At 42.8% G+C, this 22,198-nt stretch overlaps 1 protein-coding gene across 4 annotated transcripts in view; it reads left to right on the top strand.

Moving 5' to 3' along the window:
• plch2a (phospholipase C, eta 2a) overlaps window positions 1-22,198 on the top strand; it is a 215,287-nt gene that overhangs the window by 96,992 nt on the left and 96,097 nt on the right. Inside the window, exon 1 of one of the 4 annotated variants that reach the window (XM_032519817.1) lies at window positions 14,744-15,134. The exons of the other annotated variants lie outside the window; for them this stretch is intronic. Within the exon in view, the coding sequence (XP_032375708.1) occupies window positions 15,092-15,134 (43 nt within the window). The 5' untranslated portion in view covers window positions 14,744-15,091. Of the gene's footprint in view, window positions 1-14,743; window positions 15,135-22,198 lie in introns of those variants that run through there. 4 annotated transcript variants of the gene reach the window in all.

The following is a 22,198-nucleotide window of genomic DNA, read 5'->3' as shown; positions in this document are numbered from 1 at the left end:
AGTCTCCTGAATTACCAGAAAATATGTGCGTCTTTTGTTAAAAATGTGATGTGAAAGTACAAAACAACAACCTGTAAAGGTCCCATGGCATGAAAAGGTTTTTTAACATTAATATAATATGTGTTCCCCCAGCCTTTCTATGGCCCCCCCAGTGGCTAGAAATGGTGATAGGTGTAAACCCAGCCCTGGGTATCCTGCTCTGCCTTTGAGAATATGAAAGCTCAGATGGGCCGATCTGAAATCTGGCTCCTTATGAGGTCACAAGGGGCAAAGTTACTGCCTCTTTCTCTGCTTTGCCCAACCAGAGAATTTGCCCCCCCCCCCCCCCCCATGAGAGAGAGACGTCACGGCTTTCAAACGAGCAAAGAGGCAGTAGGTCAAGGCCGCACCCCCACCCTCCAGGATCCCCATTCACTTCTCCTAATTGAATCATCCCTAAGGAATGTTAAAGAATCCAGTAGCAAGACAACCACAACACAACCAACACATAAACACACATACATCACACATGCATGAGAATAAAAATAAAAAATCAATGACCATGACAGGGTAAGGTGCTGTGGTAGACTGTGTGCAAAAGTGAACAGTGCAGGAATTGAACTGTGCAGTAGATCGTGATTAAATAATAATTATGACTATTACACATAAACACAATAACCTATAAACTGACTGATTGAATAAGAACAAGAACAATATATAACAGGGAATAAGTTGTATAAGCATAAGATGTAAGATGTAATGACCACAGACCTGATTGTGTAGGAGGGTTAATATAGCCAATGAGACAGTTGTATGTACAGCAAGTAATATGAGTGTGTGTGTGTGTGTGTGTGTGTGTGTGTGTGTGTATATGTGTGTGTGGGTGGGGGGGGGTTCATGCTGAAAAGTCAATTTCTCCCCTCCCCCTTTGTGTTGTATTGAAGAGAACCGCCACTGCTCTCTCTACACGTTGCTACTGCTCTGATTTGCGCCTCAAACAGGCTTTTTTCCCCCACAGCTGCTAAGACTCATGGGTATTGTAGTATTTGGTGCCATCTGGCATGGCAAACTGAAAAAAAAAACATGATTTCTCAGAAGACAGTTTTCCATTTCTTTTATTTGTCACTTATCCAGGTCTGGGTCTCGTTGGCAGCAGGATCCTTCAGTCATACGTTAGAGCTTCATTTTTCATTTCATACAAACACACACATTAGCATAAAAGCCAGAGCTAGTTTTAGAAGCTTTTTGATTTTTTTTTTTCTTCCAGCTATTTGGGGAATAAAGAGATGTTTAAATTTGCAGCCTGTGTAGCTTCAGATGTCAGACAGCAGTATGGGCAACATGAGGTCTTTCTGGGACACTGTCTGTCCCCGAAGACAACATACTCATTATTTCCCCCAGAATTACCCTGCGATTCAATCACATGCATGATCAAAGTTCACTGTGTGTGTGTGTGTGTGTGTGTGTGTGTGTGTGTGTGTGTGTGTGTGTGTGTGTGTGTGTGTGTGTCACCATGCAGAAGGAGAATGAAAAATCTACATAAAGGCAGTGAAACTTGTACTCAGTGTTGGAATTTAACAGTTACTGTAGTACAAATTTGAGGTACTTGTACTTTACCTGAGTTTTTTCTTTTCATACCATTTTCTTCTTCTACTCCGCTACATTTCAGAGAGAAATATTGTACTTTTTCCTCCAACTTAGTTACTAGTTACTTTACTAATTAAGATTTTTACTCACAAAACACATGTAACGCATGTTAATAAAATATGGTGCTTGATTATAAATGAAACTAGCCAACAACAGAGTCCAGCTGAACAGATTAGACCTTTAAACACAACTGTTTGGATCCTTTCCAGTTTCTAAAATGGGAGGATTTTTCTGCATTGAGTACTTTTACTTTTAATACTTTCAATACATTTTCCTGATGATACTGGGATACTTATCAATGCAGGACTTTAACTTGTAACAGAGTATAATTACAGAGTGGTATTCGTACTTGACCAATGAAGGCTCTGAGTATTTGTTCCACTTATGGAAGACACCAGATTTCTACTGCATATTTACTCATTCAATAATAGACATTTTTGACATAAGCAGGTTATATACATGCGTAAGCCTTGCTAACTAAAGCCTTTTAAAGCGTTAACAGTTGTGATTTACAGACTTTATTTGTATGGGACGCCCAGACAGACTCAGCCGGCAGTGTGTCCTCAGCAGAGGGCACTGTGTCACGCTGTTCAGACGGTCTAGCAACACGTTTACTATCAGTGTTCCCCCCCCCCCCGACTGTCATCCGTCTCATTTGGAGCAGTTTCTTTTATTTGTTGGACCAGTGTTTGGTTACCTGCAGCTGATTCCAGTCATAGAAGTAGTTTAGTTCTTCAGGGTTTCTACAGGTTTCACCAAGTCGAATTTGAGACCTTTTTGATTTAAAAAAGGAATTGTTTATTTCTTTATTCTTTCAAAACTAAAATCAGACAGAGCAGCTATAGTTTGTATCTTATAAAGGGAACATATCATGCAATTCCAAAGAAACCAAGATACAAGCAACAATGAATAAACAGACTAAACAATAACGAGAAAGGAAGGAAGAATATTCAAATATACATACACACTTACACATATACACAAACATACATACATGTAGATACATACATGCATACATACACAAACATACATGCATGTAGATACACACCTACATACATACTGTATATACACATAAATACATACAGTACATACGTACATATGTTGGAACCTGGGCTTACATTCGTGCAACCTTTTGCTTTCTCCACCTCCAGTTGACAGAACTTTAGTTTCACATTTGGCGATGTAAACAGGATCAGGAAGCACAAGCCTGTTGTGGGCGAGATGCTAGATCGGATCCGCCAGACGTCAAAGGACATGCCTCGTGGCCCGTCTTATTCTGCCTCTGTTTGGTTTACCCTGGTATTCTTACCCTAACCCTAACCAATCCCCACTCCTCATGCCCAACATCAACCGAATATTCTCTATACTTTCTTGACCGTCTCCGTCTACCAGTCTAGCAGATCCGATCTTCTGCTGCTGCTCTAACATACAATACATACATTTATACATTCATACATTTATACATGCATACATACATACATACATACATATATTCATACATACATACATACATGCATACATACATACATGCATACATACATACATTTATACATGCATACATACATACATACATACATATATTCATACATACATGCATACATACATACATGCATACATACATACATGCATACATACATACATGCATACATACATACATACATACATACATGCATACATACATACATACATACATACATGCAGACTGGATTACTGACCACACAAAGTAGACATCATGCCCTCGGGCCCCCAAGCCCTCAGGGGCCTCAAAGTCCCGACTGTGTGGCAATTTCCAAACCCCCCCCCGTAATTCCTAATATTATTAGGAATGAGATCACAGAAGGCTTGTATCATGTAGATGTGCTGACAGTTTTGTCATCATTACTTAGAATTCCTCGTGGGGCGACATAAACTAGGCACTATAGCTGTAATGTGCAACTCCATTTGTGGTGTGTGCGTGTGTGTGTGTGTGTGTGTGTGTGTGTGTGTGTGTGTGTGTGTGTAAATGGGGAGTGTGTGGTAGAGCGACAGCAGATATCTGTAGGAACCAATTCACTTCATGCAGAGATCTGCCGGTGTGAGTGAGTACTCACTGTGCAGCCCTCAAATGTGTGCCTCGTCTGGCTCAATAATAACATTCTTCCTAATCTAATCTTCCCGATTTATTGTCTGATTTACTCACTGCATGAAAACACAAGGTGCATCTCATTGCTCTTAAATTGCCTCCTCGAGTCCTCGACTTTCTTCCATTCCTTGCATCTTAGTCTGAAGGGAGGGACAGTTGAGACGTCCTTTCCTCTGAAGGGAGGGACAGAGCAACGTCCGGTTCAGCCGAGGACAGAGGACTCAAGGTGCTAAACAAAGGCCATGAGGTGCCGTGTTTTGAGTGATGTGCTGCACTTGTCGCTGACACTTTCCAGAGACTGACCAATAATTGCTGAGGTGGTGACAGTTGAAACTCGCTTGACACATTTTTTTTTCTGTGTCCCTCAAACTGTTGCACTGACAAGAACAAAAAAAGGAACAGGATGTTTAATTCAACAATAATGTAACAATGTAATACAGGGTTTTTGCAGCTTTCACCAAGTCAAATTTCAGACTTTTTAAAGACCTTTTTAAGACCATAATGAATGAAATTTAACACCTATATCATATCAAAAAAAGTATTTTATACAATTCCCTGATGTCCGGCATTATAAGTGTCTAGATTAGCTATATATATATATATATATATAAATATATATATATATATATATATATATATATATATATATATATATATAAAATATATATATATAATATAAAATATACCTCTGCCAGTCACTTAGGCTGTCACTTCAGCAAACACTAACCTAAAGAGAACAGTTTAGCCCGAAGATTCATAAATAACCATCCACGCTAATGTGCTTTACACACACACACACACACACACACACACACACCACACACACACACACACACACACACAGTATGTGTAGATAGCTGTCCAACAGTTATTAGAAAAAGGAAATTGCACCTGTCAAATTTATGGCACTGCGCGCATGAAATGAAATTGACAGTTTTGCCTATCAGCCAGTTATCAGGCCCCAGTACACACACGTACACAAACACACACTCTGTGAATTAATACTTCGAGGGGGAGGAATGGTTTGTTCTCCAAGACCCCCGAGGTCTAGTTCTATCAAGGCTGGTGACTGATTTTTTCCAGGGCTCTCACACGAGCGTACGCCCACATGCACGCATGGAGGGCTGCATGTGGATAGGAGCACTGCCAATACATCCTAATCACCTAATGGTGCTGTCAAGTAAGATCCTCAAAGGGTTTTATTTTTACATGACATAAAGGAACACTGGTAACACTTTATAATAACCACCATTAATAGATGGTAAATTGATTAAATTGCCCATTTTTATGTCAATCTTAATCGCTATAAATATGCGAGTACTTTCGATTGAAACCCCCCCCCCCCAACCTGAATCGGTGCAGGCAACACTGAGTGGCTGCAGGTACGTGTACAAGCTTCCACTGAGCTAAAACAGCAGCTAACGGGGCAAGTTTTAGAGCCTTTGTGTCTCTTAACAGACACACAATGCAATTAATATGTCCGTACAACATGAACAGGGCCCTTACGTAACATCTAGATGTGTTTTCAAGTCACACATTGTTTTAATTCACCTACCCTGTCTTCTTCTTGCTGGTGGTTAGCTTGGTTGCCTAGTTAGCTACTAGAGCTAGCAAGCTGTTAGCCAGGGCTGCCAACTTTTCCCAAAACCTTGGAGTGAGATTTGGGGGGGCCAACCCATATTTTGCCGCGTACAAAGCAATTTCTTTGGGTCTTTATCCTTCAGGGTTTAAATTGGGATTTGTTATATGTGGGGGGGGATGGGGGTATGCCCCCCCAGAATTTTTTTAAAAAAAATAAACCATTAAATGGCACTTTCTGGAGAGTTTTTTGCAAGAAAATGCAGAAATCAAGTCTTACATGATATGTGCAAAACTGTAGGGTTAAGAACCTTTGTGTTGTTGTAGTATCAACAGACGGCATTTAGCATTTACATTATTTACAATATTAACTTCTTATGATATAAGACCTGACCCAGACAATGTGCCAAACATAATGAACCACATGAAGAGACAGTAGCATATGTCAGCAACAGCTGAGAAGATTTGGGTCTGTGGGGGAACAGGTCCAGGGGTTTCTGGTGTAGGGAACAGGGACCCAAAGTTAAATTAATGTTGAGGGATCAACTAAGACCACTGAAATTCTAAAGAATAAGAACCATTGAGTTACATAGATTCTTATCCTTTAACCTTTGTGCCAAGGCTCAGTAATGTTTGGCCCTTATGCTCTGTGCCCCACTTACTGTATTTACTTTTTGGGAAAATAAAGACTATTTGTTCATTTTATAAAACATAAAATTAATTATTTACAGTTACATTTAGAGATGCACCGAGGTTAGAGAAGCACAATAGTGGCCCAACGTTGCAGTATATATAGTATATTAGTATAGTATATACTGTATAGTATAGTATAGCTCAGATGTGTTTCATCAGATTTTGCTCATGTTTACAACTTGTGCACATTCAAAATATAACTCCTCCATCTCTGTTGTCCGACATTTGGAGAGTTGTAATCTAGTCTGCTGTGCATGTTATTGCTCCGCTGATATGGTGGATCTCATTCAGACCGTCTGACAGACACAGAGGCCCATTTGGGTCTCTGGTCTCTGACAAAGTTTAGAGGAGGCTGTACGCTCTCTTCATCGGAGGTCTGCACGGATGCAACGCCTCACTGCCCACAGCAGAGCGAGTCCACCAGCCGCGCTGCTCACTCTATTTTTACAGAGAGAGTGGTCACGAAGCGACGGTCGGGTCTGTGATACTCAGAGCTCATACCTGGAGCCGGGGAAATGCACCTGGGATGGATCGTAAAAAAAATGTTCTCAGTTTGCGACAATTCGAAACTTCCACAGACAGGGAGCGCTCATGAACCCCTCACAGTCTCTGAAAACACAACTAGTCAATCACGAGTGGCAGTGGCACAACAGGTAGATCTATAGATAAACTCATCTTTCAGAAATTTGACCGACCGGGTTGACACTTCAGCGTGAGAAATCGGGAGTGTGGCGTGTGCGCGTGTGAAACCAGTCAAATGCGTGTGTCTCACGGCCAATGCGTGAGAGTTGGCAGCCCTGTGTTAGCTGCTAGCTATCTGTTAGCTGCTAGCTGTTAGCTAGAATCTGCCTTGCAGGCAGCCTTTGTCCCCGACTCCTCGCCTCACGCAGACGTCAACAATTCCCCGAGCACCCGGTGGTGGGGTGGGTGTCCTCCATGCCTTTCCAGCGACAAATTGTAGTTTATATCCTCCTCAAAAATAGGTAATTCCATGTACATAGTTACTGATATGGTCATAGCCACTACAGTGCTCAATTAGGATTTTTACAAAAAGCCTGGCTGAACACACTTATCGATAGCAGCTAACAGCTAGCAGCTAACAGCTAGCTAGCTCTGGCAGCTAACCAGGCAAGCAAGAACAAGACAGGGTAGGCGAATTAAAACAATGTGTGACTTGAAAACACATCTAGATGTTACGTAAGGGCCCTGTTCATGTTGTACGGACATATTAATTGCATTGTGCGTCTGTTAAGAGGCACAAAGGCTCTAAAACGTGCCCCATTAACTGCCATTTTAGCGATCAAGAATAACATTAGCCGGAATTCTCCTTTAACTAAAGCTTAATTAACTATCATTATACCATCTATTAATGGTGGTTATTATAAAGTGTTACCAGTGTTCCTTTATGTCATGTAAAAATAAAACCCTTTGAGGATCTTACTTGACAGCACCATTAGGTGATTAGGATGTATTGGCAGTGCTCCTATCCATATGCAGCCCTCCATGCGTGCATGTGGGCGTACGCTCGTGTGAGAGCCCTGGAAAAACCAGCCTGATAGAACTAGACCTTGTGGGCCTTGGGGAACAAACCATTCCTCCCCCTCAAAGTATTAATTCACAGGAGTGTGTGTTTGTGTACGTGTGACTAATGGGGCCTGATAACTAGCCATATAATATAATAATATATAGCCATATAATATATAATCCCTCCACCTAGTCCTGGGTCTCCACCGAGGCTTCCTCCCAGCTGGACGTGTCTGGACCACCTCCCTAGAGAGGCACCCAGGGTGCGTCCTTATGCCCGAACCCCCTCAACTGGCACCTTTCTGAAACAAACCATATTTAAAGCGAGCCAGAGCGTGAGGGAAAACTTTGAAAACGGGTCAAATTTTACCCGAGGACAACACAAGCTTATCAGAATCAGAAATCTGAATCAGAAATACTTCATTGGTCCCCGAAGGGAAAGTCTGTGTTGCAGTTGCACAGATAGTAGAAATATAAATAAAGAAATATAAGGAGAGTGGGCATTTACATAGTTAAAGGAATATTATGATACAGTATTTACATAATGAACATAATTAAGGTGTTGCAATGGTGAAAAGTAGTCTTAATAATAATAATAACAATAATAATAATAGTAGCAGTTGAGTATTGCACACATTACAAGCCGGTGTTATTGCACAAAACAGATAATATTGTCCAGTTTCAACCTCTCTAAGTGTCTTTGTGTCAGACACTCAGAGGGAGGAGTTATAAAGTTTGATGGCCACAGGCAGGACGGACTTCCTGTGGCGCTCTGTGGTGCATTCTGGGACAATGAGTCTATCACTGAAAGTGCTCCTGTGATTGAGCAGCAAGCCATGGAGTGGGTGTGAGACATTGTCCAAGATGGCGTGTAGTTACTTAATCAGACTAAAAGCCAAGAGACGTAGTTGGACCGCCGTCTCATCAGGACCAACCGTTGAAAATGCGGCGTCTCTTCTGATTGGGCCGCCCAGGCCCAGCTTCCTCGCCACTGTCGCACTAGATGCTTGCTCTTGGGGGGAACTACTAGAACTGTTGGGTCCTTGTAAAGTATAGAGTGGCCTAGACCTACTCGATCTGTAAAGTGAGATAACTTTTGTTATGATTTGATACTATGAATATAACTGAATTGAAATTGAGTCTTCTGTGGAGCAGGTTAAGCTCTGACAGAGGAGGATTATGAGACTGGATGGTGTGCTGAAACTAATGTGATAGCTTTCTATGTTCGGGGCAATCCAGTGGATATGGATAGTATAAGTGGATATGGATAGTATAAGTGGATATGGATAGTATAAGTGGATATGGATGGTATAACTGGATATGGATAGTATAAGTGGATATGGATAATATAGTATAAGTGGATATGGATAGTAAAAGTGGATATGGATAGTATAAGTGGATATGGATAGTATAAGTGGATAGTATAGTATAAGTGGATATGGATATGGATAGTATCCAAGTAGCAGTAAGTATGCCCCCCCCCCACAATTACTCTACAGTTAGAGAGCAGTGAGTGGGGGGGCTTACTGCATCATTAAGCCGAAAAGAGACTCAATCCTTTATGAATGTTTTTTTGATGGAACCCTCCCACCGACATACAACATGCTAATTCTACATGATACACGGGACCTCATTTGCATCCTGCTGTGTGTGTGTGTGTGTGTGTGTGTGTGTGTGTGTGTGTGTGTGTGTGTGTTATGTGTGTGTGTGTGTTATGTGTGTGTTGTGTGTGATGTGTGTATGTCTCAGCGCTTGTCAGTGCTCATATCTCTCACATCACAATCAATCGTCTGACACTTTCTTCCTCCATTAAAGTGTTTGTTGTCGAACAATTTGACCCTCGCTCTAACCCAGGGAAATGCTCTCTTCCTTTTCTATTTGCTATAGGCCACCTGCTCTTCACAGACACACACACACACACACACACACACACACACACACACACACACACACACACACAGAAAACACACACAGACACACACACACACACACACACACATACATACACACACAGAAAGACAAACAGACAGACAGACACACACCTTGCCATACACAGAGAAAGACGGACAGACACACACACACACACATAGAAGAGACACAGACACACACAAACAGAAGACACACACACAGAAGACATACACACACACACACACACACGCACACAGACAGACACACACACACACACACACACACACACACACACACACACACACACACAAAACACATTCACACAACCACACACACAAACACACAGACTTACAGACAGACAGACAAACACACACACAGACAGACCCACACACACACACAGGAGACACAGACAGACCCACACACACACACACAGGAGACACACACACACACACACACACACACATTTAATGAGTTAGGGAGGACCCAGCTGGCCCCACCACTCATTCAGCTGAGGTTATTAACTTCCACTCTGTCCTCCGTCCCACTCGTAACGTGTGAGAGACAGTTTGCTGAACGGGTCAAACCCTTTCCCAAAAAGACAGAGACGTTTTGAGATGAAAGCGCCGGGTCACCGTCTCCATCCAGGAAGGTTTTTATGCAAATTATAATTTAGGCCTAGAAATGGAAAGACTAAACAGAAACGGCAAATTTCACTGCCACTTCCTCAGCATGGCCAATTAATTTCACCCCACATGAATAAAGACGGAGGTTTAACATTTATATTTATATTAATAATGTTATTATGTGGAGCTGTAACAATTCCAAATTTCACTGTCTAATTGTCTCCAAAATAATTGCCATTACCGATATAATTCTGGATTTCCGTGAAATTTAAAATATTTCTTTATTCATTACTTATTTAACCCTTGTATGGTATTCGGGTCAAATTGACCCATTTCAAAGTTTTACAAGAAGAAAAATGGTACAAGTACATTTTTTTCTACCTGAAAATCAACAGCCTTACCTTATTTCCAGTGATAAACAGGTATTCTTGACTCAATTCAGAACATTATTGTTGGATATGACACTTATGTTGTTTCCATTGTGGATTTTTAACATGAATTATAACCTTATGACAAAAAAACAAACCCCACTTCCATGTTTAATAGTGTGCTAGTAGAGACTGATGCATTCCCTAAACATAGGCAACTATTACCTTTGGGAAATACTTAATTAACCCGTGTAGATATATACGGTACAGAACTTCCGGATATAGAAAATCGGCGTGTAGCAGTTCTCCTTATGTCAGACCCTCCGATGGAGACTTCCATACCATCAAAGCAATATGGTGACTCAGCATTTGTGTGCATGTGCAGTTTCTCCATTCCTTCAGGAACATGTAATGTGATATACAGATCTGGTGGAGCTTTGTGGGCGGGTCACAACCCTGTCTCTTACAAAATACTCTAATACCCTACTGATTTGTTTTGCTAAATACATTTTAGAAGTAATGGAGGTTGGAGGTTTGCAATTTCAGGAAGTCTAAGGTGGAGGGTTTGTCATTCAGAGCCCAGGACTTTGACACCAGACAACAGGACTCTGATGAAGATCTATTTTTACATCAAAACGTTAGTCTACCAGAATACTATGAAGGGTTTGTGTACATGCTGAGCTGATAGCACGGCCACAAGCTTGTTAAAGGTGTATTGTCTTTAGGAGGAACCACTGGGTTCGGGGCTGAGTGCCACAGACACATCTTCGCCAGTCCTTTTCATCAATGCATTGATCCTGATGCAACATGAACTTGCTTTTGTTCCCTAGCCATTGCCATATTTTTCATAATCTATCCGTCCTCAGTGCTAGAGAACATGGTACAGGGCTGAACCCCCAACTACAACCTTCTAAAGTCCCTCAGAGCCATGATGCCCAACCCCCCACTATACCAACCCAAACACATGCAACACACTAGAAGACCGTTACACTAGTCCTTACAGACTGCTTCCATGCTCCTCCCATGCAGCTTCTAGCGTCAGGGGGTAGCGGTGGTGTCAGTGATGTCCCGAGGGTCTAATGCAACACAGGTCCTGTTGCTATGCTATACTGTGACTCAGTGGACAGCCACTCTGGCATGCCTGAAGCTCACTCAAGCAGCAGGAGGTGTTGCACGCTACAAGACACCGTTGGATTAATGAAGCTTGACTTTTGGTCGAAGCGCAGGTTGGATGCAGCTCGTCTCCTGGGGATTCTGGGTTATGATTTTGTGGCGGCTGAAGAGCAGCGTCGGGCTTTTTGAAAGTCCATGTCCATGTAGGAGCGGAGCTTTGTTGTTCCCGCCTCATGAAACATGCATGATGCATGTACTGTATAATCATATCATGCATTAGATGAACATCGCTGGAAATATTGTGAGTTGTGTTTTGTATTTGAAGTTGATGTACCATGACTGCCATGACTCTGTTTGTACTGTTGCCACCCCACGTTTCAGCCAGTATGGGTCAAAGCTCACACTGTACCCTGAGATTTAGACTAAAGCTGCTCACAACAGGCACTGACAATTCAGTGTTTCCATCAAAAGTGCATTCTTTGTATGGAAAATCTCTATTAAAACACTGGGGCACAGCTCCAGCAGGGGACCCCAAATTTCCCTTCCCTGAGCCACATCAACCAGCTCCGACTGGGGGATCCCGAGGCGTTCCCAGGCCAGGTTGGAGATATAACCCCTCCACCTAGTCCTGGGTCTTCCCGGAGGCCTCCTCCTACCTGAATGTGCCTGGGGGGCATCCTCACCAGACCCCCAAACCACCTCAACTGGCTCCTTTCGACGCAAAGGACCAGCGGCTCTACTCCGAGTTCCTCAGGAATGACTGAGCTTCTCCTCCGATCTCTAAGGGAGACACCAGCCACCATATCATGACCCAATGTTCATGACCATGGATCTAACAATAGACGGAACTAGATTTCCCATGTTTCTTTGTGGTGATCTTGTTTTTAAGTTAGTCGAGTAGTGCATTTCCATAGGGTTTGAGGACTTGAGGGAGACAAGAACGGTCAAAATTGACACAGCAGAAGCCAAGATATCCATTTCCTTGTCTGAGTTTGTACTTGCAATGCAGCAAAAACTGGTGGGATCTAGCACAACTAAAGAGGGTGAAAACTCTGGGTTAAAGGATTTATTGAATACTCTGATTAATTGTAGGATCTACGAAGTTGCTGAGGCCTTTTAGAAAGGCTATAATTGTCTTTTAGGAGCTTGATAGAGTTTATGTGGTGTAACTCTACACTTGCAACTGTGAAATTAATCCAAGATTTACCAAAATCTTATGAGCGTTGGTGTTGCGTAGTCTGTCCACCAGAGGGCGCTACAACGACCATGTTGGCAACACTGATTTTTTTTTAATGTTAATGTGTTTTTGTTCAAAGGACTTTAAGTTTCATAGTTTAGGTTTGTATTTTAAAAATGTTATTCATCCAAAATTTTGTATGCATAAGTATACACCCCCCTATGTTAAATTCCCATAGAGGCAGGCACATTTTTATTATTAAAGGCCAGTTATTTCATGGATCCAGGATGGATCAAGGGGGGCTATATTAAAGTAGCAACATACCCTTCACCATACCTGCAGATTGGCAGGGTGTTGTTTCAGTTAGCTTAATAGCTGGTTTGATTTCCATTGAGAGATGATCTTATGGAAAGCCCCCCATGCCTATCTCAATGTATGGTGAAGGGTATGTGATGATTTGTGTGTGTGTGTGGGGGGGTGTATACTTGTGCCCCCTGTATTTTAACATAGGGGGGTGTATACTTATGCCCCTGTATTTTAACACAGGGGGGTGTATACTTATGCCCCTGTATTTTAACATAGGGGGGTGTATACTTATGCCCCCTGTATTTTAACATAGGGGGGTGTATACTTATGCCCCTGTATTTTAACATAGGGGGGTGTATACTTATGGCCCTGTATTTTAACATAGGGGGTGTATACTTATGGCCCTGTATTTTAACATAGGGGGTGTTATACTTATGCCCCTGTATTTTAACATAGGGGGGTGATACTTATGCCTGTATTTTAACATAGGGTTATACTTATGCCCCTGTATTTTAACATAGGGGGTTGTATACTTATGCCCCTGTATTTTAACATAGGGGGTTGTATACTTATGCCCCTGTATTTTAACATAGGGGGGTGTATACTAATGCCCCTGTATTTTAACATAGGGGGTTGTATACTTATGCCCCTGTATTTTAACATAGGGGGTGTATACTTATGCCCTGTATTTTAACATAGGGGGTGTATACTTATGCCCCTGTATTTTAACATAGGGGGTGTATACTTATCCCGTATTTCACAGGGGTGTATATTAGCCTGTTTTAACATAGGGGGTTGTATACTTATGCCCCTGTATTTTAACATAGGGGGGTGTATACTAATGCCCCCTGTATTTTAAGGAAGAACATTTATTTATTTACGATACATTATTAATTCACAAAGAAAATTGGTGTCCTTAAAAGGTTGGATTTTCCTAAATCTTTTGGAATTAAGGCCTTAAGATCAATTTCCAAAAGATGTTTTTTTTAATTCCTCTTCTTAATCAACTTTAGCCTGGGTGCGTAAACGTATGCATGCCACTGAAAGTTGAGGTTTTCTCTCCGGAAGTTACTGTGACTGGGTCGAACTATTTGGAGAATATTTCCAGCCCTACTCTGCAGGCAGACCTTCCTAGAAGTTGTAGCAAGTGTATTTCTAGCACACGCTGAGAGCTGCTTGCTCTCCCGCTGGCCTCGGACCCAGATTTTAAAAAGGGAGCCAAGTTCATCATTGCCCTCTTTTTGTTATTTTCCTGTTATTTTCTCCCTTTGCTGCCCAACAAACCCATCCCGGCTGGTCCTCTCTCTCTCTCAACACATCCCTCTGTGTTGAATAAAACATGCGCACCCCACGCTGCTGCTCTTTGCTACTCGCAAATCACAGCCACCTTGCCTCCTTCATGCCTCTCTCATCCCTCTCTTCTCCTCTCTATCTCAGCAGATGCGTTTCACTCCATTTCCTCTCCCTGCTCCTTCTCCCTTCCAGTTTGCCCTCCCCCCCCCACCTTTCTTCTTCTCTCTCTCTCTTCTTTTCCCACATCCTCCTCCCTTCCTCCTCCATCTAATAGCGCTCCTTCTCCCAGGTGATCGGCTTTGAACCGAGGGCGCTTCCCCCCACTCGTTGAGAGCCGTGAGTGGTTGACTGCACTGAGCGTGCTCCCAAAGCTCTCTGGGCTCCCCCCCCCCCCCCTTTCCCCCCTCCCCTCCCGGCAGTACAGTAAAGGCAGAAGAAGAGGAAGAAGAAGAAGTGTGCCATAACACACTATTGTCTTTGCTGCTACCCGCCACTCTGCTAGAGCACATAGAGAGAGAGAGAGGATGGGCTTTCCTGGAGAGATGGGAAGCGAGTAGAGAGAAGGACCGGATAAGAGAGGTGGAATAAAAAGAGGAGAGAAGAGGTTAGGTAAGTTTGCTGTCACACCTCGGATGATGACAGCCACAAGGCGAGGCATGCCTGTGAAAGTAGCAGCCCTCCAGATGGTAGTTTGGGTGAAGCCAGCCTCTCAGTCCTTGTTCTAGCCGCACGTGAAGCTCTTTTTTTGGGGAATACACCAATGGACGATTCCAGCAATATTCCCAGGCTGAGCCCGGAGCAAGGTAAGAAAAGAGCAAGAAATTCACACTATACTTAGACTTGCATGCAGCTTTGGAAAAAGTAGGCCAGAGGATTTTCCACTCGCTTCAGCCTCCCAACTTGTCTTCTTCATCCCAGCCTTCAGTCTGACTTCAGCGTTGTCTTTTGCGCGTGTTCACTTTATCTCCGTTCAGCTGCCGGCTCGGCTTTGTCACCCGCTACACGTGCTGTCATTCACTCTCTATGGTGATACGTCTTTCAAAAGATGCTCCTGCTGCTGAAGAAAAGAAAAAAAAAAACGTGGCTCATGTGTTGACTGAAGCTCTGAGGTCTGTGCTGGGTGTGACTCTTTCAAATGAAATGTGGAGATCAGGCTGTTATTTAAATATCACTCTTAAAGACTAGAGCCCGACTGATGTATCGATATATTAGGCATTTCCAGATTTATCGAATTGGCATTTATAATGGCTGAAATATAACTATATTCATTATTCACAAATAAATGATTCTGATGAATGAATATTTTAAAAAAATAAACGGACGGTTAACCATGTTATGAGTGCATTGCATAGTCTGTCCACCAGAGGACGCTCTACAACGTCCCTGTTAGTGATGGCGTTGCATAGTCTGTCCACCAGAGGACGCTCTACAACGTCCCCGTGTTAGTGATGGCGTTGCATAGTCTGTCCACCAGAGGACGCTCTACAACGTCCCTGTTAGTGATGGCGTTGCATAGTCTGTCCACCAGAGGACGCTCTACAACGTCCCTGTTAGTGATGGTGTTGCATAGTCTGTCCACCAGAGGACGCTCTACAACGTCCCTGTTAGTGATGGTGTTGCATAGTCTGTCCACCAGAGGACGCTCTACAACGTCCCTGTTGGCAATTATTTTATTAGTTATTGGGTTTTTGTTCAAAGGACTTTAAGTTTCATATCTTAAGTTTGTATTTTTTCACATTCTTTTCATCAGAATTTTAATAATTTTGATGTTCCTCTGTTCTGTTGTGACAGTAAAACAAATTATTATCATATTATTGTAGTGAGAACTCATAATAACCACTATTATTATTGTTTTTATATTATTATGAATTAGTTTGTTTATCAGGGACCATGTACAGTGCACTTCCTGTACCAGAGTTAGCTACACAGCTAATTTACATCTGCTGTCCCTGGGCAAGAGAGAGAAAAGGACAATATACACAACAATAACTAATGTTAGGGAAATCTGGTTATGTAAAATATCTAAAATATCCAAACTTCCACATTTCTAACTTCATGTCAGTCCCATCTGCCTTGGGCGTAAAGCACCTTGTTTCAACATATGCCCTTTAAATGTGCTATATATGTTTAAATAAATACAAAAATAAATAAATGAAGTTGACTTGACATCAGCAGCCCAAGCCTGTTTTAAAGGGGAGCACCTGGAAGGCAGTGGCGTACCAAGCTCCGTTGTATCTTTGTCGGCCCCGGCAACAGAGAGAGGATGAGCAGAGACGGTGGTGAGCAGGCAACAGGAAGTCCTCTATCTTTGACCGACTCCCCTCCTCCACGCCCTCTCATCCTCCCTCACCCTTCCTCATCCTCCCTCTCATCTTTCTTCTCATCCTCCCTCTCATCCTCCCTATCATCCTTACTCATCTTCCCCCATTATCCCTCTCATCCTCCCTATCATCCTTACTCATCCTCCCCCATTATCCCTCTCATCCTCCCTATCCTCCTCACTCATCCTCCCTCTCATCTTTCCTCTCATCCTCCCTCTCATCCTCCCTATCATCCTTACTCACTCCCCCATTATCCCTCTCATCCTCCCTATCCTCCTCACTCATCCTCCCTCTCATCTTTCCTCTCATCCTCCCTCTCATCCTCCCTATCATCCTTACTCATCCTCCCCCATTACCCCCCTCATCCTCCTATCATCCTTACTCATCCTCCCCATTTCCCTCTCATCCTCCTATCCTCCTCACTCATCCTCCCTCTCATCTTTCCTCTCATCCTCCCTCTCATCCTCCCTATCATCCTTACTCATCTTCCCCCATTATCCCTCTCATCCTCCCTATCATCCTTACTCATCCTCCCCCATTATCCCTCTCATCCTCCCTATCCTCCTCACTCATCCTCCCTCTCATCTTTCCTCTCATCCTCCCTCTCATCCTCCCTATCATCCTTACTCATCCTCCCCCATTATCCCTCTCATCCTCCCTATCCTCCTCACTCATCCTCCCTCTCATCTTTCCTCTCATCCTCCCTCTCATCCTCCCTATCATCCTTACTCATCCTCCCCCATTATCCCTCTCATCCTCCCTATCATCCTTACTCATCCTCCCCCATTATCCCTCTCATCCTCCCTATCCTCCTCACTCATCCTCCCTCTCATCTTTCCTCTCATCCTCCCTCTCATCCTCCCTATCATCCTTACTCATACTCCCCCATTATCCCTCTCATCCTCCCTATCATCTTTACTCATCCTCCCCCATTATCCCTCTCATCCTCCCTCTCATTTTCCCTCTCATCCTCCCTATCATCTTCCTTCCCATCCTCCCTTTCATCCTCCCTCCCATCCTCCCTCTCATCCTCTCTTATCCTCCCTCCCATCCTTCCTGTCATCCTCTCTCATCCTCACTCCCATCCTCCCTCCCATCCTTCCTGTCATCCTCTCTCATCCTCACTCCCATCCTCCCTCCCATCCTCCCTCTCATCCTCCCTCTCATCCACTCTCTTCCTCCCTCCCATTCACCCCCTCATCCTTCCTCTCATCCTCCCTACAATCCTCCCTCCTATCCTCCCTCTCATCCTCCCTCCTATCCTCCCTCCCATCCTCCCTCCCGTCCCTCCCAGCATTCCCCTGAGCACCAGTAACCATAGAGCGAGTCATTATTGTCGGATCACCTCCGCTAACCGGAGCCGAGCAGCTGAAGAAGAGACCGTGCAGTATTTTCCCTCTAGTGGGCGAAAGACTTACTGTACCGCACGCATTGGGCGCGGGGTTTACGGGCCCTCCCTCAATTTTCTTTCCATAAAGACATGCATGCTGGGTAAATAGGACTAACGTTGAAAATTAGCCGACTGGCTAACACTGGCACCTTTTCAGAAATGTTGATTAATGTGCATTGTCCTAATGAAATAAATCTAAATCTCAATTTCTTTTTGACTTTTTGAATAAACAATAAATACATTTTGGACCATTATTTTTTTTTTAACCACATCTGTGTCTGAAAAGCTAGAGCCGGTAATACAGAAATTACACTCAAAAAGCTTAACAACTAGCTAAAGAAGACCACTGGAGACAAGCTCCAACCTGATCTGAGACTTTTAGTCACATTCATTTGGAGTAAGCTTGACAGGGTTCTGCACCCAAGCCTTTTAACGATGGGGAACACCCTGAATAATACATACCAGAAAATAATAATAACTTTATGCAGGAAACAATCAGAGGTCCATAGTACAGGAATAAAACAGACGATATATACAAAAATATGTAATACAATTCATTTCAATTAAAAATAAGGTCAGGAAACTTTACCTGTCATAACAAACATGAACAGCAACGTCTCCACAATGGCCGATGGGATGTATCTTGATTGACTGCAAATTGTAGAATGGATCAATACTTAACATCCTTTTCTTTGGGAAATCATTGGTACGAACCCTAATGGGAGTTTTTATGGTTACTTTTAACTTTGTAAAGTTGTAATACTGCCATGTTTTTACATTAATAATGGCTTTCATTGCCTTTCATCTGTATAGCAAGTGTCATTGTTGCTGGTGGAGTCCACCTTAGCTGCATTTCACTCAAAGGTTCTGGCGACAGGCAGCTAGCAGATAGTGAGAAGATGTTTGAAATGTTGCAGCCTAAAAAACGTGCGACATCGCTTAGAGCACCTTCAACGAAGACTAAATAAAACTTGGTTCATATGAATATCTCTATAAATATCTCTATATATAGATATATATTAACAGAAACTATTGGGCTTTACATTAATGCTGCCATACGGGCCATTGACCAGCTCGCCTGCAGGAATATTGATCAGCTATAGGGCCATCTGGGAAATTTCACTTCCCACCTTCCCACCTCCCCTCCTTCCTTCCTTCCCTCCTTTCCTCCTTCCCACCTTCCCACCTTCCCTCCTTCCTTCCTTCCCTCCTTCCCTCCATGCCCTCAGCACACCCCGTTACCTTTATGGCTGTGAGCCCCTTATCAGAGTTTAAAGCTATGGCACAATGTGTAACCTGTGATACGGATCATAAAGAAGATATCAAGTGTTATATCTTACTTACAGACTACGTGAGATGTGTGATGAGCATGCTTTCATGCCATTTCATGCCCCCCCCCCCCCCCCCCACACCCCCCCCTCCTTTGGCATGAATGGAAATCTCTTAAAATAAGGCTCAAGGTGCAGGTGGAATCTGTCTTGACAGGAATGATAATGACTTTTTCTTTGGGTGCATGCGAAGGATTTTGCCCAAAGCTCCCGGCGGCAGGAGTTGAATCACTGCCGCTGTCAAGGAAATCTGCTGCCGTTTGATATTAAAACTACAGCAAAAAAAGCGGGTAGGAACGCAAGTTGATAGCACTGGGAACTGGAGGCATAAGTTGGAGTCATGTTTCACTCTGAGTCACTCTGGTCTGTTTAATGGTGATTGGTGATCTGGTTGGTTTAACTGAATGAGGAAAGGCCCAAAGTCAGCTGATGGCAATGCAGTTAAAGCTCATTTGAGTGTCCATAATGAACTGGTGCATGTCATGTGCTTAGTAAATTTCATGGCAAGCTGTACTCTTCAATCAATCTCGTTGATGAAGTGGAGATTTGATGGTGGAGCGACATACTCAAGAGGTCAGAGGGTCACGGGAACACTTAAGATCTTAGATCTCCCTCTGGGGAGTAAGAAAATCTACAGCGTGTCATGGAAATGCAGCACGAGAGGATTAGGGCCAAGTAAAAAATTTGAGTTCTCAGTTTTTTAAGTCAGATTTCTGAGAATAAAGTCACTTTAAATCTGAATTTTTTTCAATCCCATTTTATTTATAGTGTCAAATCATAACAAAAGTTATCTCGAGAGACTTTACAGATAAGAGTAGGTCTAGACCACACTCTACAATTCTGACTTTAAACTCAGAACTCAAATACATTTTTCACATGTGGCCCTATTCCTCTTCCATAACCAAAGGGGAATGTTACATTTTAAAAAATGGTTTTGCGTGACATAACTGACATCAATGGTAAACTGATATTATATTTACATTTCAGGCATCAGGTACTGGCTAGATTGTGATCATTGCTCATTAAAAACAAATCATTTTTGCTAGGAAGAAAAAACTAATTGGGACATCAAGTCTTTTTTAAAGAAGAGGGAGGTAACAGCTGTTTTGTAATCAATCCAAACATATCATGTGCATTAGCAACGTGTTTTTATTCATATTCATGGAACACCATCTCTATCCCTCCTTTCAAGAGTTGAGTGTGTATGTGTTATTTTATTATGGACATTATTGTCCAATTGATTGGCCCGGGAATGAATGTTAACCCATCTCCATCCTCAGATATTTGTTGTGGCTTACCGCTAAAAACTGAAGAAAAAAAATCTGCCGACTCCGTTTGGGTCTGGAAATGACTTATTTTGTTGTTTACTTAAAAAAAAAGATGTATTGGATGGATGGACGGATACATAATGGATGGAGTGACACACCACTCTCAGTCCTGAAAACCTGATTTAATGGAGAGAAACAAGGCATTAAGGAATGCCAGTCATATCAGAGGTGGATGACAGAAAAACTGAGCCCATCATCTCCATTATGTCTTGTTTTCGTATTGAGAATAAAAGAGTTGTGTGTCGCTGTGTCTCATCCCTGTTCTCCCCCCCCCCCCCGTCAGCAGATGAGAGCAGGCTTTTAGTTCGGGTCCAAATTATTGAAAAGTACAGTTTGTGCATCCATCTGCATGCATCCTTATGAAAAATGGACTGGAAGGACACACTTTTAGATGGAAATAAGCTTTTGTTTACAGCTTTATTCGGAGAATTTACACGGGACAGACTTAACCCTCGTGTTGTCCTCGGGTCAAATTAACCCGTTTTCCTATATCCATGTTCTTTTTAATTTCCCAAAATAACGTGATTGATTCAACGCAACGCTCTTCGGCATGTACAAATCTCTACTTTCATTAATTTTGGGGCGTCTTATTTAATTTTATAGCATTTGGAGAATATCATTGAAGTGTTTTTGAAATAGTATTGAGTAAAAGTTGACATATTCCAGTCTGTGATTATCCATCAACATCCATTCCTTTAATTTTAGTCTAAATTATTCCTAATTTCTGCTTTTCTAACTCAAACATTAGGTAGAATTTCCCATAAATGAGGTTTATTGACCATAAATTCCCAAAAATAACTGTGAAACTAAAGTTAACAAGTCAGTGTTATGTAGTGTTGAAAACGTCAGAAAAAGGGACAAACATTGAAAATCAAGGGACAAAAACGTAAGAAAAAGTTAAAGTCATTGAAATAAAAGCCTCAACAAAAGTGTTGATTTTCAATTTGGATGGGAAGACAACACAAGGGTTAAGGAGTTAACAATATAACTGGATATAATATAACAAATCAAAAGCATTCGACATATCCGCGTCTCAGAAGCTGTTGCAGACGATGCTTGGCGCGGTTCAAGTACACCTCAACGTTTGACCTTAGGTGCAGTACTTGAGTTAACGTACTTACTTGCATTCCACCGCTGCATTTCGGGGTTGCATTCGGAGATTCCTGCAGGTAATTGGGTGGAAAGGGAACCCAGGTGGCAGCAGATGGGCCTCGCCTCGCTGCGTGGGTCAGGGCCGAGTTGTTTCCAGTTCAGCCTCTACAGTACACACACTGTTGTTTCATTAGCGGCTATGTGAGAAGAATGTCACGGCAGAATATGAGACGTCCTCCGTGGCCTAGAGGGCGCAGCCCCCCCCCCCCCCCCCCCCCCCGGCTGAAAGGCATGATGACAAAGCCGCAGCACAGCCACTATTATTAAAACTTGGCCTTTCAGCTGGGGACGTGTCCATGGCAGCGTTCAGAGGCCTTTTGCTTCTTCTCGGTCTTTGATCACAGATGT

The sequence above is a fragment of the Etheostoma spectabile genome, chromosome 7, assembly GCF_008692095.1.
Source record: "Etheostoma spectabile isolate EspeVRDwgs_2016 chromosome 7, UIUC_Espe_1.0, whole genome shotgun sequence".
Classification (NCBI taxonomy): Eukaryota; Metazoa; Chordata; class Actinopteri; order Perciformes; family Percidae; genus Etheostoma; species Etheostoma spectabile.
The sequence above is the reverse complement of the archived record's forward strand: the minus strand, read 5'-3'. Positions and strand labels throughout refer to the sequence as shown.